This window comes from Kryptolebias marmoratus, linkage group LG15 (assembly GCF_001649575.2).
Source record: "Kryptolebias marmoratus isolate JLee-2015 linkage group LG15, ASM164957v2, whole genome shotgun sequence".
Lineage (NCBI taxonomy): Eukaryota > Metazoa > Chordata > Actinopteri > Cyprinodontiformes > Rivulidae > Kryptolebias > Kryptolebias marmoratus.
Window position 1 is genome coordinate 27,855,655 of NC_051444.1, and position 27,124 is coordinate 27,882,778.

Genomic DNA, 27,124 nt, shown 5'->3' on the forward strand with positions numbered 1-27,124 from the left:
TTTTTTTTCGTTTTAGTTGTGTTGATTGGCTAAATTCAAGAGCGCCTAGCTCATTAAGAGCCCATTAAGGATATTTGTTAGCCACCAAGTGCTTCTTCCCCATGATAGTTTCAACCTCTTATCTTAATTTTTTTTATTCCCTTCGATAAGTATGTTATCAAAGTGAATAATATATAATAATTTGTTATTGAAAAATATCATATTTTACATAATGCAGGATGCAAGCTGTGCGTGTCAAACATAGAGATCGACAGAAATACATCTGTTTTGAAGGCCAACTGACTTACAGTTCATTTTTGGAATGTGGTGAGTGCAAACAAAACAAGTTTCCAACATTTTCATATATTGTGTTTATCAAAAACGTTTTGGGAATGTTGCCATAATGGGTGCTTTACCAACTTTTCTGATTTATTATTCTGTTTTACTTAATTTTAATTTTTAATGTCTTATTTTAATTGTTATTTACATATGTTCAAATATATAATAAATAAATAATTTGCTATGTTCATAGCTGCAAAAAAGTTCAGCATCCCAACCTTGGACTTAAAAGTTTTTGATGATTCTAAGACTGAAGTGGATGAGGAGGTTTTTGAGCTCCTTTTGAAAAGTCCAAACCTTGGTGTGCTGGAAATTTGTGAAGCACAAGATCTCCATCCAGAAGGTAAGGTGTTGCAAAGTGTCATTTGTTTATTTTTGTGAACTATTTTTGGTCATCCTTATGGGTTTGACCAATAGGGATAGAAATGTCTTTCCAGATCAGTATAGACATGTTGATGTCCATTTGATATCACCAATCTAGGATGAGATCATAAAAGCGTTCACCTTTGTAGCATTTCACACAACATGTGGAAACATCTTACATCACAGACCATTCACGGTTTGGCCTATTTCTAGTGTTTCAGTGGTTCATCACAATGAACACAGATAAATGTGCATGAGTTATCTATGTTTGTATCATACTGTTTCTTGTGAGAAGAGCTCATCAGGTGACCTTAATTTATATAAAAAAAAAGTTTTTATATGGTTTATCTAACCACTTGTGTGGTTAGAGAAACCATAAAAAGAGAACCATTTTCTCAATTTTAGTGTTGACTACTGTTAATTCTACCAACAAAATGTTTAGATAATCCTATGGATCAGCTAAGCTGTGCAGCAAGCAGCTCCTTCACCAGCTCCAGTGGAGAAACTGAAGTGGACTCCGATGACACCATTATATTGCAACACAGTCCTGCAACAAGACAGAGAGCTGAAGACACCTCTCTTGCCCAAGTAAGCTATGCAGATTACTGTGCAGACTTCCATAGAGTTTTTACAAATTTGAATACATTATATAAATTGCTCTCTTAAAACCACTTTCTGTGTTTTTTTCCTTCAGCATATCTCTGCACATTTTAGTCCAGATCCTTAGCATAGAAGGCTCTGGACTTCCCAAAAAATTTAAGTTCTTAAAGTTTTGTTTGTGCTTTTTAACATAACTTACTATTCCACTAATAACTATTATAGTTCTTTTAATACTATCTCTTTTTTATGGAATAAAATAGGATTTGTAATTGTCTTGTGTACAGTGTTTTTGCAACGTATCGATTTATATTTTTACCATCACTTTAGATGATTGAAAATGTTCTAAAGAACAAACCAGGAGGAGACAGGATCATCAATGAATATGCGCGGACAAAAAGCCTAACCGACACCAGACGGCGTGACATGGTCAAGATATTGGTTGCGCATATGACAAGTGAACATGGGTATGCTGAAATAATAAATTTTTTTTCTATGCACCTCTCACAATTACTTTTGTTGAAGGTGTTCTTTACACCTTTAACAATGCTCAGAGTTTTTTCTGTGTCAATATAGGACAAGTCCCTCCAGACGTATCAAAGAGGACTATGCAAAGGGTATTATTACCTTGTTCCCTTACCTGGCTGATCCTAAGAGCAGATTTGGCTATGTAAGTTCAAAACAGAAGTCCAACTTGTTGGCTATGGTTTGAGTAGAACTGAAAATGTTTCTCTGTTGCATCCCCTGCATCTGTGCCACTTGTTTTTAACTTTCCAATTTTAAAACTTTTGTAGAGTTTATTGTTCCAGTGTTGACCTACTGCAGCTTGAAGAATAAACATTGTGAAGAGATTTTATTTATGTAATTCAAACAATGGGAACTAAAATCTGTAAATCATAGCTACTATCATTCACGGTTGTCTTTACTTTCACAGCTTTAAAAACATTTATCATTCACCTACTTTTAGGAGCATTATTACAATGCAGAAGATGGGAGTGGGTATCTGGCTTGGAGACTGAAGTTTGTCCAGAGGGAAGCTTCTAATGGACAAAAGAAGGTCCCCAGACTGTCACAAACCCAAACAGGTATGTGTATTTATACTTGTACAAATTTTATCCTACAACCAAACTGCACAATAGGTTCCCAAGCCTTATTTATTAAATCCTAAGATCGAGTGTCCCATTCATATAATGTTTTTTTAGGGGGACCAACAACTGACAGAGACTGTTTGAGAGAAGAAGACTGCCTTTTGACAGACAGCTTGTGTTCTGAAGCCATTGCGCTGATGAAGCACACAACTGATGAAGGAACTGTAATGAGGAAGATGAAACAGACTTTCAACTATCGCCAGAAGATGATTCATGACCCAGTGAAGTCACCTGGTATCTTTTTGGACTTCCCAAGATTCCTGGACATGGGAGGATTGGTATGCTTATCTTCACTTCAGCTTAACCTATTTTTAACAAAGTTTAAATTGAGGTGGGTGTGAGAAAGTTTAACAAAATGATTTTTAAAACCTTCATCTCTTCTCCAGGTTGAGCAAGATTTTACATTGATGTTTGGGGAAGCCATCTCTGCAAAATTCCTGGAGAAGTGGCCCACTGTCTACAAGCAGAAAGTCCTCGAACAAAGCCGTGGTCTCACACAGTCTGATGACCTTGAGAACCTTCTTCACAATGCTGAAGGCACAACAGAGGTGCAAAATGGTAAGTTGGACTGGATTATAAAGACGGTGTTTAATGTAACATAATTTTATGTAAATTGATTCAATATAAGTGCGCCTCCTTCTGCCGTCACTGTTTGGTAAGCTTCCTCTGGAAGTGTTAACACGGTTGCAAATAAGAAGTTCTGTTAGCTTATGTTTATTTTATCTTTTCTTCCAGGATGGGACAGTGACATGTCATCCATTCTGATTCTTGTGCACCTCCTGCCACCGTCACCTCATGGCCGGAAGAGACCTGGAAAACTCTCAGCCAGAGCAGCCAGTGAACATCTTGTGAAGTTTGTCAAGGTAAGGTTACAGCTAAGGGAATATTTATGTTGATCAAAATTCCCTATTCTTCACTTATTTTTATTTATTTGTATTTTTTGTGAAGTTGGTCTGAAATTTCATTTCAAGTAACATTAAAGAGGTCCTGAAAAGTAATTTGCCTTAACTATAAGAACCCTGTTTTCTTTGAAACCCAAGACTAATCATGTTTTATTCTGTTTTTACCACAGACAGGAACCAGCATCCAGGGGCACCTTGATGGCATCGCAGAAAGGCGTCAACCTTACCTGCTTGCAGTAGGGACTCAGAGGGGCGTTATTCACAAGTACTTCATTGTGATTGACAAACATGCCATACCTTGTAAATCACCAGGCCCTCTAGCCTGTTTTGATGAGCTTTTTAAAGCTCACTTTGTGTTCGGCACTTCATATGACCATGATCTGGTCAATGTGTACAATTTTCTGCAGACCGCCATTTATGAGATAGATGTTGAGACAACCAAAGTAAATCCTAGGGTTGCAGAGTTGAGGGCTCGGATGCTGCGTTAAATAGTTGTTTTGCTATGATTGTTTCAGTAATACGTTAAGTTGGAATGTTCTGCTTCATTTGTAAGAAGTACCAGACAAATGCTAATTCTCTGACCAAGCACTTAAAAGTGATCCACGGACTTTGCTCTGGTAAGACACTTCGTCTTAAATGTGGTCAGGCAGGTTGTGCTCAAGTTTATGGCACATTTTCTGGGTTCAGAAAGCATCTCAATAAAGCACATGATAAACACACTTGTAATCCTGGTGAAGGCCCATCTACAACTGAAGAGACATTTGAAAGTCAAAATTTGCCCTCTATGAGTGCTGCTTCTGATACAGTCCTGCTTCAGAAATCTCTTGTGCATAGTTGTGCAACAGCAGTTGCAGAACTTAAATTTGCAGGTGTAAGTGAAAGAGCAATTAACTCTTTGGTAATTTCCCTGGAAGAAATAGTTAATGATTTTCAAAATCAAGCAAAAGAATCTGTGAAAAACAGTCTTTCTTTACAAGAACCTGTCAAAAGTGACATTGAGTGCAAAATTGATCAATGTTTTGAGAAAATGGAAAATCCTTTCAAGATATTAAATTCTGAAAGTAAAAGAACTCGTTTTTTGGCAGATAATTGGGGACGTGTAGACCCAGTAGAATATGTCCTTGGTTCCAGATTTGATACACTGCGCAGTCAAACCACAGGGGGCTATGATCAGGTGGTTGTTACAGATAAATTTGTTTACATCCCAATTTTTGAAACATTAAAGTTTATTTTTAGACACCCTAACATAGAGGAGATGATGGCCAAGTCAAATTCAAGTGAAACTCTTAAAGACTTGTCTGATGGAGAACTTTTTAAGAGCCATGCTCTGTTTTCAAAACAAAATCATGCCCTTCAAATTCAACTTTTCTATGATGATTTCGAAACAGCTAATCCTTTGGGATCAAAAAGGGGAATACATAAATTGGGAGCTATATATTTCACACTGCGAAATTTTTCTCCTAAGTACAATTCTGCTCTACACAATATTCACTTGGTCTCTCTGTTTCATGCGCAGGACATTAAAACTTACGGCTTCTCTAAGATACTTGATCCGATTGTGGAGGATGTTAAAATCCTGGAGAGGGATGGAATTACTGTTCCCATGTATGATGAGCCAGTACGTGGAACTATTGTCCAAGTTACTGGTGACAACCTTGGTCTTCACTGTCTGTTTGGTTTTGTAGAGTCATTTAGTGCCAGATACTGTTGCCGCTTTTGTCTCGTTGAGAAAGAGGACTTTCAGACAGAGTTTACAGAGGACTCACCCAAGATTGTTATGCGAACTAAGGCACTTCATGCTGAACATTGTCAGAAAATGGAGGCAAATCCCAGACTTCCATATGTTATGGGTGTTAAAAAGTCATGCATTCTAAATTCACTGCAGTACTTCAGTACATGTGAAAACTTCTCAGTTGATATTATGCATGATATCTTGGAAGGAGTGGCACAATATGAAATGAAGCTCATTTTGTTGCATGTAGTTGACCAGTACACAACATTAAAGGATGTAGACGGGAGAATAAGGAGCTTTAACTATGGGTACATGGAACAAACCAACAAACCACCTGCAGTGAAGTTGGTAGAAGACTCAAATGACTTGGGGTTAAATGCCATCCAGTCCTGGTGTCTACTACGTAACCTACCACTCATCTTTGGAGACTTAGTTTGTCCAAATGATCAGCACTGGTATTTGCTGCAGCTGTTGCTTCACATAGTGAATATTGTTTTTTCACCAGTGTTATCAAAAGGCATTACTATTTTCTTAAAACACCTGATTGCCGAACATCACAGGTTATTCAAACATTTGTTTCCACAAAAAAAGTTGCTCCCAAAGCATCATTTTATGGTGCATTATCCTACATGTATACTCAAAATAGGCCCAATTCTACATAGCTGGTGCATGCGATACGAAGCTAAACACAATTTCTTTAAAAAACAATTGAAAAGTTTTAAAAATGTTACAAAAACCCTGGCATTAAAGCATCAAAGTCACATTGCTTTCAGTTGGCATACATTTGACCACAAGAGACTGACCATTGGACCAGGTAAAATGGTGCCTTTAAATGTACTGAAGTGGGGCTGTGAGATAGCAGAGACTCTTCAGTTACCAATCAACACCAAGGTATTAAATGTTAAATGGGCCAAACACCATGGAAATATGTATCGTGCAGATTTAGTTGTTTGTAAAGAAATGTTTTGTGAAATGCCAGTTTTCCATAAGATCTACAATGTTGTTGTGAAAGATGAGAGGTTACTGTTTGTTACATTTGCACTGCAAACAGTGTGTCTGAATGAGCATTTCAGTGCTTTTCAAGTTTTGTGTACAAGAGATGGACCTCATGTTATTTATGTAGAAGAGCTTTTCTGTGCCAGAGCTTTTGATTTACAGGTGTCATACAGTCATGAAGATGCAAATGTTTATATTGTTCCATACTGTTTCCTGTGAACAATAAAAATGGCTGTTCAAATACTGATTTCTGGTCTATGCATTGTACTCTTACAAACTCAGATGTGTATAATGGCTAAAACAATTGCTTAGTGAGTGAAATAAAGTTACATTTGGTTCTATTTTACAATTTAATTTAATGTTTAACTGCACAATATGGAATAAAATAAAAATAAAATTAGGAGTAAAATTTTACACCATTAAGAGCACAATTTGATACTATGTGGAATAAAATTCTATTCTATTTTGTGTAAAATTCTTTTTTAGTCAGACTAAAAGTTTTCTCTACTTGGAATAGAATGCAATTCTATTTAGAGTAAATTATATTCCACTTGGAGTTAAAATACGGTAGAGTAGTTTTTCTTTTAAACAACTTAGAGTAAATTCTCTTGGCATTGATTAAAATTTTTGCACTAAATAGAGTAGATTTTACTCTGTAATTTCAACTCTTCCATGAGAGTACATTTTACTCTATTTAGACTGCGACCAAATGTTCTTTTTTAGAGTAATTTTTTTTTCAAATTGAGTAAATTTTACTCCGGAAATTTTACTGTGTACAACCTCACCAGGCTTTATATGCCAACCTCAGCACAACCCTTTCATATTGTCAGTATGCAGCAAAATGTTAGCAACATGCTGCCATCACTGATATCCCCTTTGTGCTAAGTTGTTTCCAAGACTTCCAATTTGATTCAGTTTATTTAAATGCTGTAGTGCTAATTCACAAAAAAAGTCATGTCAAGGCAATATACAAAAAAAACAAAACAAGTCCAAGACATAATTCCAATTTAGATTCAGATTCAAATCCATTCACTGGAAGTTCAATTCCTATTATAATACAATACATTCACATGCAGTACATTATAAAATGCCAATTAGTAAAAGTTATCTAAGGTAGCCAGGACATTGTGTTGAATTTTCACTTCACTGCAATCCCAGTCCCAAGCAGTACCATGAAACTACACCTAGTACCATGGTCTAGGTGTAGTCTCTAAGTAATGACAGGAATAAGTGCATGTATAAACATGTAGAGTCCAGAGAGTAAAAACATCTGTAGAGTGAGAATAATTGCTCAGTTTGTCCTGCAGCAGTTTAAGCCTATAGCAGCAAAACTAAGGGATAGTTCAGGAAACCCGAGCCAACCCTAACTATAGGATTGATGCATCCATTTTCTTTACCCGCTTCTCCATTCTGGGTCACGGGGAGCTGGTGCCTACTATAGGATTTATCTTAAGTCTAGTCTTAAAAGTAGACAGGGTGTCAGCCTCACGGACAGAAACTGGAAGTTGGTTCCACAATAGAGGAGCCTGAGAACTGAAACCTCTGCCTCCTGTTCTACTTTTAGAAACTCTAGAAACCACAAGTAAACATGCAGTCAGGGAGAAAAGTGCTCTCTATGACTATGAAACACTTTTATGGACAGTCATGTTCAAAGCCACAAGGCCAGCATGGCTTGTTCTGCTTCAAACTCTCAACAACCAAACCATGCTGGTGGACACTGGCCCAATATCATGGATACTCTTCCACTGCTGCCACCTCACTTCCCCGCAAGAAGTTGTTGCCTGTTGCTGCAGAAGCAAAGCAGTAAATACTCTCAAACCCTTTAATAGCAAGGCAAAGTATTCCGAACAACTTATATATTGTATTTACAAAAGATAGCTTTATGAAATATTTAGATCTTTGTAAGACAGATAAACTTTATTGCAAAATAGGAAACTGATAAATTAGTTCAAATAACTACAAGCAGCTCAATAAGATAATTCACAAAAAAAAAACCCTGAATGACAATATACAGTAGTTTCAGGTACAACTGTGAAAAGCTGAACATACAAAAGTAAAAAGTATTTTGTGAAATAAAAGTATGAACAATTAATATCTTACCCTTCATGAATATATCTTTGAATGGTTTCAAACTGGAGAATTAAAGTTAAATTCTGACTTCACTGACAAGCTGTTGCTGCTGTCTTAAAACCTCTTCAAGTTTAAAAATTTCATAAAATTTCTTAGTGAACTGTGCAAACGCTATTGGTAAACATTTGGATCATTGTCGTATTTATATTACACTGTAATTCTGGCAAAAATAATATGATATTCCTGCTGAAAGTTCTCCCTGGCTGCACCAGAAATGCTGTAGCTAGCTGCTAATAAACAAAACAAAACACAAAATCTTTTGTTTTAATGCAAAGCTAACAGCAACATAAATGGTTATAAAATAGTGTTTGCATGAACTGCTATAAAATATTTGACTTAGAAGTTGGTTTAGCAATACACTTTAGTTTTAGTACAACTCTAACTAGCCATTAGCTCATCAGTTCTATCACAAATTATATGCATTTCTCCAACCAGAGGCAGGGTAAAGTGTTCATAGCCTTTCCACAGAACCCTACTTCAAAAAATCTGAGCTTCTGCTTTCAACTCTCAGAACTCAAATCATTAGAAATGAAGCTTATTTTGAGGCACATTTGGTGAAGTCTCTCAAGCTACAAAACATTTTAATTCTATTCCAAAATAGTTGGGAAATTATACAATAAATCCATGAAAATCCAAATAAACTGTGCTAGACAAAGTCCTCATTATTTTAATATCCTATTAATGTTTCATTTTATTCTTGTGAAAGTTTCAAAGGTCTTCTCCTGGATGAACAATGATGTGAGAAAACCCTTAAAACTGAAGATCACCAACCTTTTGTTCCTGCAAAAGAGCATTTTAGCAGAATACCTGCATCGGTGACCTGCTGTTTTGTTGGAGTTTGATGTATCCGTTCACCTCCCTACACAGAAGTGACTGTTTGTTTAGATGATAGATCCATGGCAGATGCGTCCTTGCCTTAGCAGTGGCCTGTCTGCTCGCTGATATCCCACTGTATCAAAGCCCAGCTGAAGGTCACCACTGATGGGACGGAGGAGGCAGAGGCGATTCATCGTGGAGCTGGACAATGGTATAACAAAGCAACTTCACCAGAGAGGGGAGAAGAAAACAATCGGTGGGACAAAGCTTTTAAACCATCTGCGTTACTGTTTGAACACTCTGATTTGATCCAAAACAGCCTTGAATTTTTTTCTTCCAAAATGTCAGTATTTTTGTTTAGTGACAGGAATTCCTGATGGCTAAATACATTTAAAGCATAGTTTCTCTCTATTTGATGACTTCTTTTAGTCAGAGAAATAGATCAGCCTTTGTCAAAATCACCCTAAATTCAAAAGGATTGTGCTGCAAACTTGAAAAACTCAGAGAGCGCAAACCTCCAAACCGCCAAGGCCACAGTGATTAAAAAATAGCACAATCCAGACCATAATCTAAATCAGCACCAAAATTTAATTCATTGTGACAATCCCAACATTCCCTGATAATTTCCTCTAAATAAATCTGTTCCTTAGTTTTCCCCTGATCTTTGCTGACAGACAGACAGACAAACAAACTAACGGACACAACTGGAAACAGAACCTCCTTGGTGGGGGAAACTAAAGGGTCACATGTAGGAGCAGAGAGTGACCTTGACCTTTGACCCCATGAATTTTGAAATCAACAGGCATCATCTTTGACCCATGAGGTGTCCAGGTGTGCAGTTTGACATCCCTACATTACACTGCTGCACAGTTAGAGCACTAAGTGAACTGTGATGTTGACCTTTAACCCCATCACCTTGAAATCAATGGTGATCACCCTTGACCAAAGAGGTGTTCAACTGTGCAGTCTAATTTTCATCCATTACATGGTTGCTTAGTTAGAGACCTTTGACCCCATCTCCTTGAAATCAACAGTGATCACCCTCGAGCCATGAGGCATCCAGCTGTAGAGTTTCACATTCCTGTTATACAGCTGTAGAGTTAGAGCATGGGCTGAGCTGTGACCTTGACCATTGACCTTAAACTTTGACAGGATCACCTAAATCTAATCCTTTTTTACTTGTACCATGTTTGACGTTTTCCTGAAAGCTTCATGTAATTCTGTTAATAACGTGTAGAGTAATCTTCTACACAGACAGACAGACACTACCGAAAACATGACCTCCTTGGTGGAGGTAAAAATAAACCATCCTCTGAACAAGCAGCTTTTAAAGCACAAACAGCATTTTATCAAGGACTCTTTAGTTTTTAACTTGACAACTTTTACAAACAAAATTTCTCCCATAACATTTTCATACCTTTTATGAGAAGGAAAGCAGAAAATAAGAAGGAGCTGTCGAATACAGATGGCATAAAAATACTTCAGATTAAATGCTTTGTAGCAAAAGCAAAAGAGCTAATCTGTGATGTTTCTCTGTGATATGCAGAGTCACATATGTTATGCAACACAAATAATGATGAGCCAAAAGGCAGAGACAGAGGTGCATTCAGAAGCAAGATTGTATGTTTCTGCCAAGATTGATTTAAAACAATTTCTAAATCTAAAGCTGAACTGACACAGAACGTTATTCACTTTTAAGGTTATCTTATCTGTAGTACCACAGTGAAGCGGATCTGTGCTGTGTTGTGCTAGGCACAGGGAAAGGTTCAGCATGTCCTCCTTGCAACCTGCTTTTAAGTTTATTCCAAATTCACGATAATTTTAACTTGGGCAGGGTGCTCCGTGATGATATTTTAATCTGTTCAGTCAGTGAGAATCACATTTGTTGAAGGATGTGTGTATGTGCAGTAATCAATGTGAGCTAATCATTCCAAGGTTCTGTAGCCTGAAGTTGGGTTTTGTTTGAATGAGACTCGGTTCGATTCTTAACAGGCGTTCACACTGCTCCCCTATCAGTCTGAAGTAAATGTGGAAATGGTTGTTTTCCACGTGCTGCTGAATGAGCCTAAAATCTCAATACTAATGATCCCACACTCTTAGCTGTTCCTTGCCTTGTCCTCCTCCTCCTAATCAGTAACAGTAATGGCACTTCACACCTACTTACCAACTCAGCTCTGTGACTACCATCCTTGTTGCTTCAGAGGCGTACCAGTGGAGGATCAACTACCACCCCCCACCCAGCTCTGCCCTGGTCATTTCACACATTGCTGAAAGAAAGTGTCAGGTTCAGCCTGAGAGTTTTGTGTGAAAACAACTGAAGAGGGCAGCAAACATCATAACTGATAAAACAAAGGCTGAAACACAAAGGCAGCGAGTCTCAGTCGATCATGTATTGTCAGGATCTATAAGAGGACCTAAATCCAGAACTGACAAGGCAGATGACTGAAGTGGAAAAGGAAACCTGAAACAATGCAAGGACAGGCAATCCAAAGTCAACTCGAAAACTGAAAACCTGTCAAAACAAAAGACCAAACTAGACAAGAGGAAATTTTCCAAGTTAAGGACAGCTAACTTAAGCAAATATCTTGCAATGAACACAGAAAAATAAGAAAACATACTGTATATAGTGAGAAAAGTTGTTGACTAAACAAACAGCAATCGTGCTGACTGGTAACAGAGACCTGGTGTGTGTTTAGGGGTGTGTTCGTGTGTTTGTGCTGGAGGGGTGGCAGGAGACAAACTTCACTGAACTGGCAAAGAGCAGGCTTCACAGGATAAAACAAGAGTCAAAGTTACCCAGAATAATAAATATAGCTGAAATTATTTAAACAGAAACACAACCAAAAGCAAAACAACAGTAACAGAACTGGAAACCCAAATTGATTGTAAGATCAAAACTGAAAAACCAAAAATCCTCCCACTGTGACATTTAGATGGCAGGAACATTTTAGGCACTAAGGACAAAGAAGATGGCAGAGGAACTGTGTGTCCTGGGCCAGATATGTGCCTTTTTGCCTTTTTTTTCTTTTGGAAAATAGAAGATTGGTTAGACGTCTCCATTCTGACTGGCAGACTTGGCTCAGCGTTCGTACGGACCTTTGACTCGTTTAGTTTCGAACACCATGGTTTCAGTCTGCTGTGGTTCAGATCACTCACTCTGAGGGAGGTTTTGTCAACAGAACTACATGGCTGGAGTTAGACAAGAATTTATGGTTTAGTATAAAACCGTGAGGAATAGATTTAGGAGGTCAAAGATTTGTGATAAAATTAGAGTGGCATGGAGGTCTTTACAGCACCAGGGAATCCTCTTATGGTTTTCTTAAAAGAATTCCAATTGAGGAGGCAAAAGACCAACAAACCATTTAAAAAGTTAGTTCAATCTTGTTAAAAGTAAAAGCAAATAATAAAATATAATATTGCTTCCAGGTTTACCCACATTGTGTTGTTTTTATTACTGAGAGTTTAAGTAAATAATGAAACTGGGAAACGTGACCCATGACTAAATAAAATTTGGAAAAGAACAGACACGATGTTAGCCATTTTGTTTTCATAGCCTCAGGTTTGTGCAGCTTAACTTTACCACATATGCAACCAAATAACTCCAGATTTGGGTGACTTAATTAATCTTATTGGTCTGGTGCTCAGCAAAAATCTAAGTTCATAAATTTTTCAGACTTCAACTGTGCAGCATCAGATCTTGAAGGGAAACTGGTTTTCTTCTGTTGGGGTCCATTCGCCTCAAGGTTGGATGTGTTTGTTCTGACCTGTTTCTGTACCCGGCACATTTGTAAAAAAAAAAAAAAAAAAAAAAAGAAGTGCCAGTTTGAGTTATTGTAGCCTCTCTGTCAGCCCTGACCTGTCAGGTTATTCTCCTCTGACCTCTCTCATCAACGAGGTGTTTCTGTTCACAGAACTGCCACTCACTGGGTTTTTTTTTTGTTCCTCACCTCTCTGAGTCAACTCCAGGGATTGTTGTGGTGAAAACACTGTTTCAGAAACAATCAAACCAGCTGGTCTGATGGTCTGACACCAACAATCATTTCAGAGTCAGAGTAGGGATTACTTTTATTCTTATTCTGGTGTTTTATGGGTCTGATGTAACAGAAGAGCCTATTGGACTCTGCTGCCACACAGTTTGAAGACAGAATAACTTTAAGGAAATACACGATGGTTATATTTTTTGCAATAATTAAACTGTAAACTTATACCTAAATATTCTGCAGAGATCTCTATGTGTTATATTTAAACCTAACAACACTGACAACAAAGGTGTGATTGTTTCATCCCATTAGAACCCGTTTACCTTGAATTAAAGGACTAGCATTACTTGAAGAAATGCGTATCACCTGCCACGTTTCATGTCAGAGTTTTAGACTAAGATCATCTTGTACTGAAAAGAGATGGAGTTAAAGCAATTTAGTCAAACCTCAAAATGACTTTCTGCGCAATTTCATGCAAGATCTTGCAACGCGTAATAGCACCTGAACTATAAATTGGGCATGAGCCTCACTTTGTACCACACCGAATTTTAGCTAATAAAAAATAACTGACTAATAGTGATTTATGTCTTCTAAAGTCGAAAACTGTGGTTGCCATCTTGAATTTGATTGACTCTTAAAGTTAATCAGCTGTAGACGTGATTATTTTCTGAGAGTTTTATTAAAATCCATCCAGTCATTTATGACACTTTATGACACATCATTTATGACACGTGAGACAATGTTGACTCCAATAGATAATGGCAAAGTTTTAAGCAAAGATGCTGCACAATGTGTAATGCTCAGTGAGTTGTGAATGATGCTCAGGTAAAAACCACCAGATTTTAGCTCAATATCTGTAAACTAACTGAGTTTGAGCCACTTTTGTTTTGGCTAATGTCACTTAGGTGTGGTAGCTAACTGGAACAAGGGTGGCTCCAAAACGTAATTGTAGAGGTACATCCAATGATTACTTCTTGATAATTTTATTAAAATCCATCCAGGGCGTCATCAGATAGTTTGCTAACGTGAAAAACATTATCTCCTGCCTTTCTCCTTCATTGGCTGGCTATAATAAAGTGAACTACATGAATGTATATAAATCTATTTTAGTCATGTTTGATCACTAACATTGTTTCTCCACACGTCACAAAGTGAAATCTTGAACAAATCCTCCATCCAGACCCTCAGGGACCCGGATGGAGCCTTTCCAAGCCCGCCCTCTCTAACAAGATCAGACCAAGCCCTTTTAGATTCTATTACCCCTCCACTCTATTACATTACGCCTCCATTTACGAACCTTAAGCAGCTCAAAGCATGGCCGGGGCTTCGACCTTGTCAAAGAGGAGAAACTCTGACAAGATCAAGGAAGAGAGTAAAAGACAAAGAGCGGGAGAAAATATGGAACAGAAAAATCTTGGAACGGGGAAGTCGAACTATAGAGGGTGTTTTTAAGTAAATAGGGAGAGCTGGAGGACCAGAGAGATGAGTGGGAGAAAGGGAAAATAGAAAATCAATAAGCTGGGGGAAAGGAAGGATGAAGATTGAAGGTTGATGTGGATGGGATTAGGGGGCTGGGGAGGAGGTGGCGTTTCGGGGAGATTGCGGAGTAGCTCGGGGCCAGGATGCTGATGGCCATTGCTGAATTCTTATTGATGGAAGCGACGTGAGCTGTTGAGACTTGAAAGTAGGTCCCAGAAGTGACCAGCTCATCAACAAAGACTCTTAGGTGACACAACTTTCTGACTTTACCCGAAACTTGGTCTGACCTCAGTTAATGTAATTCGTTTTTTTCCTCTCGCTTTTCTGACCTTAAAACATGTCTCATAAACAAACAAATGAGACACTCGATTATACTCATTGTTCACAAAAAAGAGGACAATCACTCTGTTGGTGACTCCTTTCACTTTTAAATCATGTGCTGGCTTTTTATTAAAGTTTCAATCTTTAAAGTTTCAGGCTCCATGGCAAGTATGTGTGTTTTCTTTGCAAAGATTATAAATGTACATTTTTTATGACAATTTTGTTTGAAGAAAGAAAGATGAAGAAAGGTTATCTTCATCCATGTCTATATATTTCTAAAACAAATTCAGCAAGACCTGAAGAGAAGCCTGGCTGGTGGCTGGTATACAGTCATGGAAAAAAGAAAGTATACCAACTTTAGACGACAGGGTTTTAAATATCAGGAGATACCAAAAATGATCTGGTCTTTACCAGGTTTTCAAATTATTTAAGTCTAACTTAAAGTGTACAAAAACAGACAACAGATTCCAAATGAAAAAGCTTTGTGTGAAAAAACTAAGTACACACTTGCCAGGCACTGCTGATCAGATGTATTGACTTACTAATCACCTAATAACACTAGAGAGAACTGACAATTTTTTCCAGGTTTGGATGACCCAGCAAATTCACTCCCATGTCAGACTGTGCAATACTCAGAGAAAATACAAAAAATACAAGAGCTTCATGTCAGACTCTACAGGTCTCATTTAGCAGGTTAAAGATTGAAATTCGTTGTTGTACAACTGAAAAAAGACTGAACAAGGACTTGTTTGGAAGAATTAGGAGTAGATCTCTTCTCTCTAAATAGAAAACAGCATCACAACTTGGGGATGTAAAGTTTTGTCTAAATGAACTACAAGACTTCTGGAACAATGCCCTTTGGACAGATGAGACCAAAGTGGAGATGTTTACCCATAATGCACAGCAGTACATTTGGAGAAAACCAAACACTGTGACAAATTGTTTTGGATGGTTGGTTGGTTGAGGACCCATGGGTGCAGGCAGTAGGTGACAGGCTGGTATAAAACCAGAAATGTAAATTATTAAATGAATCCCTCCCAAAAAAATAGGAATGGCCCACAAACAGAATTGACCAAAGGAGTTGCATAAGAGGCTGAATGAAAACGAGGAGCTTCTATCTACTGGGAGGCATGATTAGCAGGTGGGAGCAGGTGAGTCAGCAAATGGCTGACAGATGCGTATGACAAGGCGAGACAGAGTGGCTGAGGGAAACTATGAGCAGGAAAACAGAAACCTAAAACTGCCAGGTCCAACAGGTAACAAAATAACACTGATAGCTAAGAAGTGAAAACACTGGCAGAAATAAAAATCACTGAAAAACACATACATGGACTGAAACACAGGAGTTTACGGAACAAAACAAAAAAACACCAGGAAAACTAATCAAAACATAAAAAAGTGTCAAATACAGCATATCAGCACAAACACCTCATACCAACTTCCAAGCATGGTGATTGAAGGGGGATGATTTGGGTTCCTTGCAGACATTAAGTTGACTATGAACTCCTCTGTAGACCAAAATATTTTAGTCAAATGTGAGGCCATCTGTCTGACAGCTAAAGATTGGACCAAACTGGGTCATTGAACAGGACAATGATCCCAAACACAGCAGCTAATCTACAACAGAACGGCTCAAAAAGAAAAGAATAAAGGTGCTGCAACGGTCCAGGTAAAGTCCAGACCTCAACATGATTGAAATGCTGTGGCGGGACCTGAAGGCAGCTGAGCAGCAAAAAATTCCTCTACAACCATGTGAGAGACTGATAAAGTCATACAGGAAACAACTAAAGATAATTCACAAGCTGCTTAATCACAGGGTGGACTTAAGGCTGCTTTGCACTGTACAATAACTGGGATATCTCCTTCCACAAGCTCCTTGTCAAGTGACTCTCTTTTTAAGTTCATAGGTTTATAAGTTTTGCTGGAACAGCTGTAAAGACGGTTGTATTTTCTAACAGCCTCCAGCTGTTTCACAGCGGAGCAGTGGAAGCAAAATGAATCCATTAAAGCTCACCAGCTTTTCCAAATAACCACACAACAACTTCCGACCAATCACACAATACTTGGTGCAAACCCTGTGAGAAAAAGTTCTGTCACGAAAGGGGTGGACAAAACTATTAGCAGAACAAAATAACACAATTTTCAGCCCTCAACTATGTCAATGAGAGCCGATTTTGTGACTTCTAATAAAGTATGATGCAGCCTTTAGTCTTTCCACACACAGCTTTTCTATTTTGGCTTTGTTTTTGTTGAATAATAATTGACAGAATGACATTTATTGTGTTTTTGTACACTTGAGGTGAGGTGTGAACAATTTTAGAAGAGAAAATGGAGCCTTGAGTTAACTTAATGGGGACAAAATTGGAAAATACCTCCTTACATGGACAGAGAAATCCCTCACACATACAACTAGAACCATTCTAGGGTCATACTATTATTTATAAGACACAAGTCAAGATGTGGAAAAAAGAACGCTTTTTTTGTCTCAGTTCTTTGTAAGATCCAACATCAGGAAAGCAAAAGAGACAGAATCAAGATTTAAAAAAAAAGATTTATAAAAATGATCTGCAACCCTTGCTGAAGGACACTACTAAAGAACAATGAAAATTGAGCTTTTGTAAAAACCAAAATCAATAAGTAAGATAAACTGCAGGAGCTCTTTTTTAATTGCTTTTTGGTTGTTTGTCTGAGGTAAAATGAGTCACATAGATCCTTTTGGAACAAAGACTAGAAAAGAGACTTTTATAAATTGTTCTCCATTTGTTGGAATGACTTATGGAAGCTCAGAAGCATCTATTGGTGATAATGATGCATTTCCCCTCAGTCGGTCCGCACAGTGATTACAACTCTCATTAGGTTCTCATATTACTCCTCTGGAAAGCATGCCATTACTCAGGGCATGCATTACTTACAAACTAATGTACCCAGATACACTATCACCATGCCCTAATGTTGCCCGCTGCTTCATAATCTGCCCATTTATTTTGCACCATACTGATGTTTTCTCATCATGTTTGGTAACAAAGAAAACATGCAGGCAAATAAACACAAACTGTAAATCCTCCTTTCCCGTTCGTCTCTGACTCCACTCACCGTTTGCCTCTGCTCGTGCTTCTCAGCCTTCCCCTGTTTCTGAGGAAGATCTAATGAATATTTCCCTTTGAGTAGGAGAGTGTAAAACAAACATGAGCCCCAGATCTCTCTTCCCTTTGCACGTCTCATCGGAGGGAGAATGTGAGATGCATTTAAAACCCTGTGAGACCGAAGCGCATACAGTATTTTGGCATCGGCACTGCCTCTTCTCCTCACACCAAATCCTCTCCAGCCCTCTGATCATCACGGCAAACAGTCATGGCAGAGAGACAGAGAGGCTGCTGGAAAAAACTCTGTGGCACTCAAAAGTAAAATGAGTCAAACTGCTCATCTTGTTGCAGCGCAGTGTTTTTCTTGGAAATAATAATAATATTATTGATAATAATAATAATAAAAATCTGCATCCTAGATTTTACATGACAATTGCAACCTACACAAATGTTCTCACCCCACACTTGGTCAATGACCCCCTCCTGACCTACACGTCAATGGCAGAGAGACAGAGAGGCTGCAATGTGGTCAGTAAAGATTGTAGCAACTTCTGCCATAGAACAGTGGTTCTGAAAGAAAGGGTTCCCAGTGTTGGTCATAAGAAACAAATGGGTTGATCTTAAAATCTTAGAATAAATTTCAAAACAACACTGATAGCACATTCTTACATTGCTTGATATATTTCCCAAGGGGATGGACTCAGCACGCACCTCAGGGTCCAGAATAGAAATCAAGAACCTGTTTTTTTTATTTATTAGCTAAAACTAAGAGATTACAGTGATGATCAATAAAGCCCAACATGCAAGTATTGACTCGAACTGCCATCCTGAACGTTACTCCTCCCTGATACAGCCAAATGTTGCTCCTGCAGTTTTAAGGAGTATCTCTGAACTTCATCCATCAAGATCTGGAGCTCACTGTGAGAAACCCTTTTTCTTTTTCTTTCTCTCTGTCGCTTTTGTGCCTGATGTTTTCGGTCGTATTTAGATGCAATAAGAACACTTGTGTCTGCTGTGTTCTGATGGTAAAAGTGCAGACTGCTCACACCTGCTGAACTTCACTGGCGTGATTGTGCTCCCATACACCTCATGCTATTTGCTTTGTGCGTAGGACGTTGAGAAGCAGAAAGTGGGGCAAAAGATGTGTAAAAAAAAGATTCACTGCACAATCATATTGAAGCTGTTTGTTAGTGCACTTGAGAATTTTATATTAAACCCTCATCTTTTTTTTGAAACAAAAAAAAAGCTAACAACAACTGTTAATAAATGCTTTCCAAAAAGAGAAAAATAACTGAATTTAATATTTTATTTGGAGAAATATAGCTCAGGTTGAACGACTGGGAGATAAAGTTAGAGAGGTCAGACTGAGATGGTTTGGACATGTGTGGAGGAGGGACAGTGTGTATATTGGTAGAAGGATGTTAGAGATGCAGCTGCCAGGAAAAAGACAAAGAGAATACATGGAGGCAGTTGGACTGAGGACAGAGGACGCAGAGGACAGAGTTAGATGGAGTAGGATGACTCTCTGTGGAGACACCTAAAAAAAGGGAACAGCTGAAAGAAAAAGAAAAAGATTTTGGGATATTTATAGCTTTTTTTTAATTATAAATATATCATCTCTTGAGTTTGGTAGAGCAGCTTTATCTGTAAAAATGGTAATGTTCGATGTTCATCACATTGATTTATGTTTTATTCTGGAAACCTGGCTGCAACAGGATTATGTTAGTTTAAAATCCCCATTTTCAAACGGTGTAATTCCTGACAGTCCTCAAACACATGAGAAGTGGAAGCTATTTTTAAATTATTTACAAATCATTTCCAATTTGATGTTCTAATGTGAAAATCAGAAAACATACTTCTTTTGTTGTGATGTCACCCACTTAACCCTTAATCTGAGTTTTTTATGTACTCAACTTTTCTTTATTCAGTGCTGAGTACAGGTAGAGTCATTACTGTGAATGACTTCAATATTCCTGCAGAATCTTGAAAACGGTAGCTTAAATTGTATTTAATGCTCTATTAGACTCAATAGTTTATTCTTACAGAGACTTTCTCACTTCTATCAACATGCCATTCATTCCATTTTTACATTTTCACTTGAGTCTACATGAAGTTGACCACCACGCATCAAGTTAGAGATAAGACTCTTAGAATTGCAAAGGCTTTTAGCTTTTAATATTGAACCACTCTTTGCTGTGAAAGTTTCGATTTTTCCGCACGGAAACCTTTTAAATAAAAACAACAGTAGGGTTTTACCATTAGATGCTATGTTCTATAAAATAGTTGGTAAAATTCACCCAACTCAGTATGACCTGAAGTCAGTGGCCATCATGATCATTCACTTTTTCACAACCTAAAAATGATCAAGTGAAGTGAAGTCTAATTTATTTATATACCACTTTTCAGCAACAAGGCAGTTCAAAGTGCTTGATCCTACCAAATGTGCTTATTTACGTGCATTGCCCACAAGGGGGGAAATGTGCCAGGAGACAAAGGGAGAAGAGGAAAGTCAAGAGTGTAGGACAGAGGGTAGCAACTCTAAACGTAGGAACAATAAGAGGCAAAGGTAGAGAGCTGGCTGACGTGATGCAGAGGAGGAAGGTAGATGTGTTATGTGTACAAGAGACAAAGTGGAAGGGCAGCAAGACTTGCAGCATTGGGCAGGTTTTAAGATGGTTTACCATGGTGTGCATAGGAAAATAAATGGAGTAGGGGTGGTTTTGAAAGAGGAGTTGGTGAGGAATGTAGTCAAGGTGAAAAGACTGTCAGATAAAGTGATGTGTCTGAAGTTAGCAGTAGAAGGTCTGATGTTGAATGTTATCAGTGGTTATGCTCCACAGGTTGGATGAAATACTGGAAGGATCTTGATGAAGTGATAGAGAGTATTCCCAGGGAGGAGAGAGTGGTGATTGGAGCAGATCTGAATGGACATGTTGGTGAAGGAAACAGAGGAGATGAGGAGGAAGGTTGTGGATTTTACCAAGAGGGTGGAAATGACTGTAGTAGGGTGACCTATAAGAGTGGAGGCAGGAGTACACAGGAAGACTACATTTTGTGTAGAAGAGGTAACCTGAGGGTGATTATGGACTGTAAGGTTTTGGCAGGGGAGAGGGTGGCCAGACAGCATCAGATGGTGGTGTGAAGGATGAGTGTTGTGGTGATGAAGAGGAAAAGAGTAAAGGCAGAGAAGAGGACCAAATGGTTGAAGTTGAGGAAGGAAGAATGCTGCGAGGAGTTCAGAGAGGAGCTGTTAAAGGCTCTGGGTGGTAAGAAAGAGCTTCCAGATGACTGGACTACTTCAGCCACAGTGATTAGAGAGACAGGTAGGAAGGTACTTGGTGTGTCATCTGGACGAGGAAAAAGTGACAAGGAAACCTGGTGGTGGAATAGTGAAGTGCAGGAAGTGATTCAGAGGAAGAGGTTAGCCAGGAAGAAATGGGAGAGCGAGAGGACTGAGTAGAGTAGACAGGAATATAGGGAGATGAAACGTAGTGCAAAGAGGGAGGCAGCAAAGGCAAAACAGAAGGTGTATGAAGAGGCTGGACAATAAGGAGGGACAGAAGGCCTTGTATCAACTGGAAAGACAGAGGGATCAGACAGAGTGGCTGGAGAAAAGTTTCAGGAGTGATTTGTGACAAAAGGGTGGCAGCAAAGGTTTACAAGAGAGTGGTGAGAGCAGCTATGTTGTATGGTTTGGAGACAGTGGGACTGACAAAAAGACAGGAGACAGAACTAGAAGTGGCAGAGCTGAAGATGTTGAGGTTCTCCTTGGGAGGGACAAGGATGGATGGGATAAGGAATGAGGTCATCAGAGGTACAGCACAGGTTGAACAACTGGGAGATAAAGTTAGAGAGGCCAGACTGAGATGGTTTGGACATGTGCAGAGGAGGGACAGTGGGTATATTGGTAGAAGGATGTTAGAGATCCAGCTGCCAGAAAAAAGGGCTTCATGTATTGGACATTGCCAACAATAGACCAAACAAACACAAGCTTAAAACCCCAAACAGATTTACACATTGCAGTTTAAGTTGGATGGACTGCTGTTGTAGATACAACTTCTGTTATATTTCCTTCATAAGCCTATTCTTGGTTTTCTGTCAACATATGAACTGATTTCATGGTTTTAGAAATGCGTCAGAAAGATTCAATTTAAAACCTGCACCAAGGGGAGAAAAAAAATGTTATAATAAACTGATTCTACTGCTTAAAACAAGCTGCAAAACCACTTCAACCTCTGCTCTCATAAATTTTTTTTGAATCTGTCTGCAATAGTTGGTGCTTGATTTTTTTTTTTGCTTGTTTTATAAATGTACTATAAAATGAATTAAAGATCGCTTTGCCACAAAATCTACTACTTTCGTCAAGAAAAAAAATATGTTTTCATTTACTTTTATATGTATCAGGAACCTTTTTAAAAATGCTAAATTCCAGCTGATGAATTGCCTCTTCTTAACCCTCTTGAAGCCCTCAAAAGAGAGAGCGATGAAGAGAGGTAGAGAAGCCCTGGGAACTTTGCGTCAATTTAACCAGAAGGGTTAACACTGACAAGAACGCATGGTAATATGTCCAGAGAGCGAGACCAAAACCAGACACGGAGACAACAGCTGAAGGTAAGTGTGTTTATTTACAAGGTGGTCAATTATGTACAGTGCGTGCGCCGTGGTAGGATCTGGAAGGCAAGAGGAACAGGGTGAGTCTCGGGTACCAAACCTGCTGTCAACTGAGTACTGCTTGAATGATTCAATTGTTGTTCTTTGGTCTTACAGATCCATGAGGTGTCCAGCGACGCGGAGGAGGAAAAGGAGGCGTTCAGGTGATCCAGGAGTCGACAAGCCAGTAATCCCGTCCAGGTGAGTATCCAAGGTAAGTATCCGTGAGTCCACAGCTCCGTGACGTGGCAAGGTATCTATAAACAAGGTGCATAGAGAACGTAGTCAATAATTTGTCAAGACTTGGTTAGAAACAGTGGCTGCGAATCTAACCCAGGAGGTTCGATGCTCCAGCGAAGGTCTGGTCTCAACTGGAGGCTTAAGTACTGGCAGTCCTCATTATCCCGAATCTGGGTCACCTGTGGAAGTAGAAACTGGAGGAGCCGCCCCAAGGCGGGGCTAAAACTCCAGATCCCTACAAACACAACAAAATAAGTCTTAAAAGCACAATGACAGTCAGCTGTTCAACAATTGCAATTTTCTTTTAATATAGTCTCTGCTGTTAGATTTGTACCAACTGAACAGGAAAACTAATAAAGTGCAGGTAAAATGGATTTTAGGTCAGAGGGTGAAAGACTAACCCAAAAGAACTGTTTCACATCACAAGAGCAAGCTTTTGTAGAAACAGAAAGCATTGTTAGGAAGAACCAGGAAAAAAAAAAGCTTCACATAGATTTCAGTCAGTGATTTCTGTATTTTTAGAAAAAAAACTGTCTCTCATTTTAAAATAATTTCTAAAGAATGAAACAAGTCATTAAGCTGCTTGGTTCAGATGTTGAGCTGAAGTGTAGCTCAGCCTGTGTTTACTCTCGGCTCTCTGCGCGGTGGATCTCCGGGTTTGTTGCTCGTTGCAGCATCTCTCTCGTGACTCTGCCTGCTGTATCAACTCTGATCAAAGGCTCTCCAACGGGGAGATTACCCCGAGACACAGAACTTCGTCCTGGGTTTCTGCCGGGCACAGATGGCACACAGCGAGGCTGGAGGCCCCAGGCAGGAGCTGGTGAGGAGAATCAGAGGGTTGCAGCCACGTTGATGTGGCTGTCTGGGGAGAGGAGCCCCCCCCTCCCTTCCGGCCATGACCACCCCATCCAAATGGAGGCAATTTTACAGCTCCTCGAGGGAATGGCTTGCAAATGTACTCATTCCATCCTTCTTCACTTGCATGCCTCCATCGTGTCCATGTGATATATGAATGAAGCNGTATGTAGGCTGAGGCAATCTCTGTGTGTCTTTTGAAGCTTGTCTTATAGGTTTTCTCTGTCAGGTTTCTCTCTAGGGACACGCAGAGTATCTGCTTCTGGAAGGCATTCATATTTCTTAAAACCTGAGGCTGAGTTCAAGCATCCAGCCTGGAAAGGCTCAGCATCACAACATATTCTGTGACATTCAGACTCACCCTCATACCCAGACAGTGACATGGGAATGAGGCACCCCAACATGAATTTACTGGGTAAAGTAAAAATCCATGTTTTTCCCAGGAGAGTTGAGATCACCAAAAGAGTAGCTAAAAGCTTAATTTTGCACACCAGTAAGTAAAAGCTAAATGTAGCAAAATAGTAACTAAAAACTAAAATTAGGAAAACCATACCTAAAATGAGCTAAATCATAGCTAAAAGCTAGAATTAGCAAGACAGTAGCTAAATGCTAAAAAGAGCATAGAAAGATAAAAACAGAGCAACTACTCTGAAGAAGATTTTGGAGAATAATGTTTTTGAAGGAATTGAAAAGGTCTTTATGTATTTCTACCGGGAAACTTTTGGAAGTAAAGTTAAATAATTCAAAAAGTTACAAACACCAAAAGTCCATCCATCCATCAACCCATCCATTTTCTTTACCCGCTTCTCCATTTTGGGTCGCGGGACACCAAAAGTCATAGAAGATTATTTCCAGCTGAGTCAATGACATGTGACCAGATAAAATAGCACAGAGCAAGGCACAAAATAGCTTCAATGCAAAAACAAATGGAAGAAACAATAAGTAAAGCAAAACAATAGTGTAAATGCTAAATCAGCATTCACACAAGTATGTCTTTCTGTGACGGGAATCTGAGCTTTCCAACCACATTAAACTCTTACTATGACTTGACTGCAGTTCATTCATAATCCATCTGTCTTCTGTGAATCACTCTGGAAAAGTTCACAGGGGCTGAGCTCATCCTGAGCACAGATCTGCTACCTGTTCCAGCTCATCCAGGGGAACTGAGATGTTTCCAAGCCAGCCTTGAGATGTAATCTCTCAAGTAAGTCCTGGGTCTTTGGTGGAACATGCCTGAAAAACCTCTCTTGGACATGTCCTGAAGGTGTCCTTATCAGATGCCAAAACTATCTCAGGTATTTGAAGCAGCAAGTTTAGATGCTCACATGGTTAGTTTGGTGAACAAAAATGTCCCAAATGGAGCAAATCAATCTTGTGCAAAATCCTTAGGATGTGGCAGAACTACCAGCAAGGTGCTGCTTTATTTGGTAAACAAAAATAATTTGTAATATTTTGAAGTTATTGCTGTGAATACAGCACATAAAAACATCCGGGCTTTAGAAATAAGTCTTCCAATAAAATGATAACAAATATATCAATAAAAATATGCAAACAAGTTAAAAACTGGCTGTATTTTAATTCTCTTGATGTTAACTTTATTGCTAATAATCACTCAGAGAAGTCATTTTTCAATATAACAAATGACGCTTTAAAATGTAAAAGTTTGTTAGCTTGTATAAAGAAGCAGTTTAAAGACTGAATGAAAGAGTTCATTAAGAAAACAGATGTACTGAACGAAGCTCATGTGTCAAATGTAAAATTAAGACGATTTCAGTTAAAGTGAACCTGATTTAAAAAAAAAAAAAACATTTGAAAAGTTTAAGTAATTGACAAAAAAAAAAAATCCTCATTTGTAATCAGGATCAGCAGGTACTTCTGCAAGAATTAAAACAATCTGCCGGGTTAAAAATCCTTGAAACCGAGTGGCGTGTTTTTGTGTCTGAGTTGCAGTGCTTTCTGCAGAGGTCTCCAGTCAAAAGCCTATCTTTATCCTGCTGCGTGATTGTGGCAGAGCTCTGCAGGCCTTGTTTAGTCCCCCAGTGCAGAACTAATGTGCTTCAGATCAATAGCAGCTCAAAGGCTGGGCCCAGATGAAGTCTACACAACAGCAGCACTAACACACACTGCGCTCCCTCAGCAACTGGGTGGGTGTCGCTGCACACTTCCCCTCTTTAATGTGAGTTTGAAATAAATGGAGTGCAACTCCGACGCAGAAACATACAGGGAATATAGTTGCCTTTTTATTTGCTCTGGAGGGCTTTATAGTGACATATTTTATCACAAACGTCCACACTGATTGTCTTTGCTTCCTTCGAATTTTGCGAGGCAATTCGAGCGCCGCATTCTTCAAGCTTGATCAGAACTAAATGGCCTTATCTGAGCCAGCCTCGTGTACGGCACGTCAGGGATGATTGTTTTCGGAGGACATCACAGGCAGATAGCCAGATGCTGCCATATGCAGACTCCTTGTCAGTTTTCAGAGTGGCAGCGTACGTGTTCACTCTGTTATCAGGCAGGAGATTGATTTCTGTGTCCATCTTGTTTGCCCTTCCCTTTGTGTTTCAAAGCTCAATTTAGAGAGGCCTATGATGTATTGACGGGCGCGCCGCGAATTACCCCGCTAAAAGATGCAAGCGTGCAAAACATCTCGAAGAAACGAATAGGTTCTGTCCTTCCGTTTGAGTTGGCGGGTTGTTGCCGTTCAGGGCACGTCCTTGTTGTGATGTCTCGCAGAGATGAGGCGAACGCTTGGCAGCCAAACATCTGACTGCAGCCGCACTAACTAGATCAACAAAATAGGATGTCAATGGTGACTAATATGAAGAAAGTATTTGCCTCGTGGCAAAGCTGTTTTTTTTTTTTTTATTATTCCCACTCTATTCGCCTTGCAAACACATTCATCACTGCGCACCGCAATAAGTGAACCAACACCATCACTCTCAGCAGCAGAAACCTGACGGCTCCCTCACACACACAAACACACACACCCCTTTATCCGCTCTCCCTCCATAAACCTGGGCCTTTATTTCATTACCTCGACGGGCCGTTTGTAGGCCTCGGTGCTGCACAGCTAATTAAGAAACTTGCTTAATTAAAAAAGAAGCAATAAGCCTTTAATGGGGACTAAAAATAATGACTATGTCAGCGAGTAATGACCAAATGAAAAACTTATGCATCGTACGCAAAGCTGGTCCTCCATACAATCAGCCGTCCCCCCCCCCCCGACTCCTCAGCGAGCTGCAGTTGTTGTTTGGTCATGAGGACAAATGGGACAGTTAGTGGCTGTAATAGATGTGGCTGTAAAAGGCGCCTTGGCTGTATTAGCTCTGCTCTCTCAGCCATCAAGAGCTTGAGCACAATATCAGCCAGTAAAGGCCTTGAGGAGAGGAGGCACGTCTCCAGCATACAGAGGAGCAGGGAGATAAATGCCAGCGGGCCACAGTCACTTATCTCCCCATAATGTTTTGTGACTATTATTATGCTAATCCATCCACTGTGTTGTACAGAGAGGAGA

At 39.2% G+C, this 27,124-nt stretch overlaps 1 protein-coding gene across 1 annotated transcript; it reads left to right on the plus strand.

Annotated features, from left to right (window-relative positions):
* The first annotated feature begins 6 nt into the window (after positions 1 to 6).
* Positions 7 to 6,301, plus strand: LOC108242108. The gene is made up of 10 exons (XM_025008170.2): positions 7 to 306; positions 512 to 661; positions 1,124 to 1,269; positions 1,609 to 1,745; positions 1,855 to 1,948; positions 2,246 to 2,363; positions 2,481 to 2,704; positions 2,813 to 2,984; positions 3,162 to 3,289; positions 3,499 to 6,301. Exons 1-10 carry the CDS (start codon positions 219 to 221, stop codon positions 3,814 to 3,816), a joined length of 1,575 nt encoding a protein of 524 aa, XP_024863938.1. The 5' UTR covers positions 7 to 218; the 3' UTR covers positions 3,817 to 6,301.
* Positions 6,302 to 27,124: the final 20,823 nt, after the last annotated feature.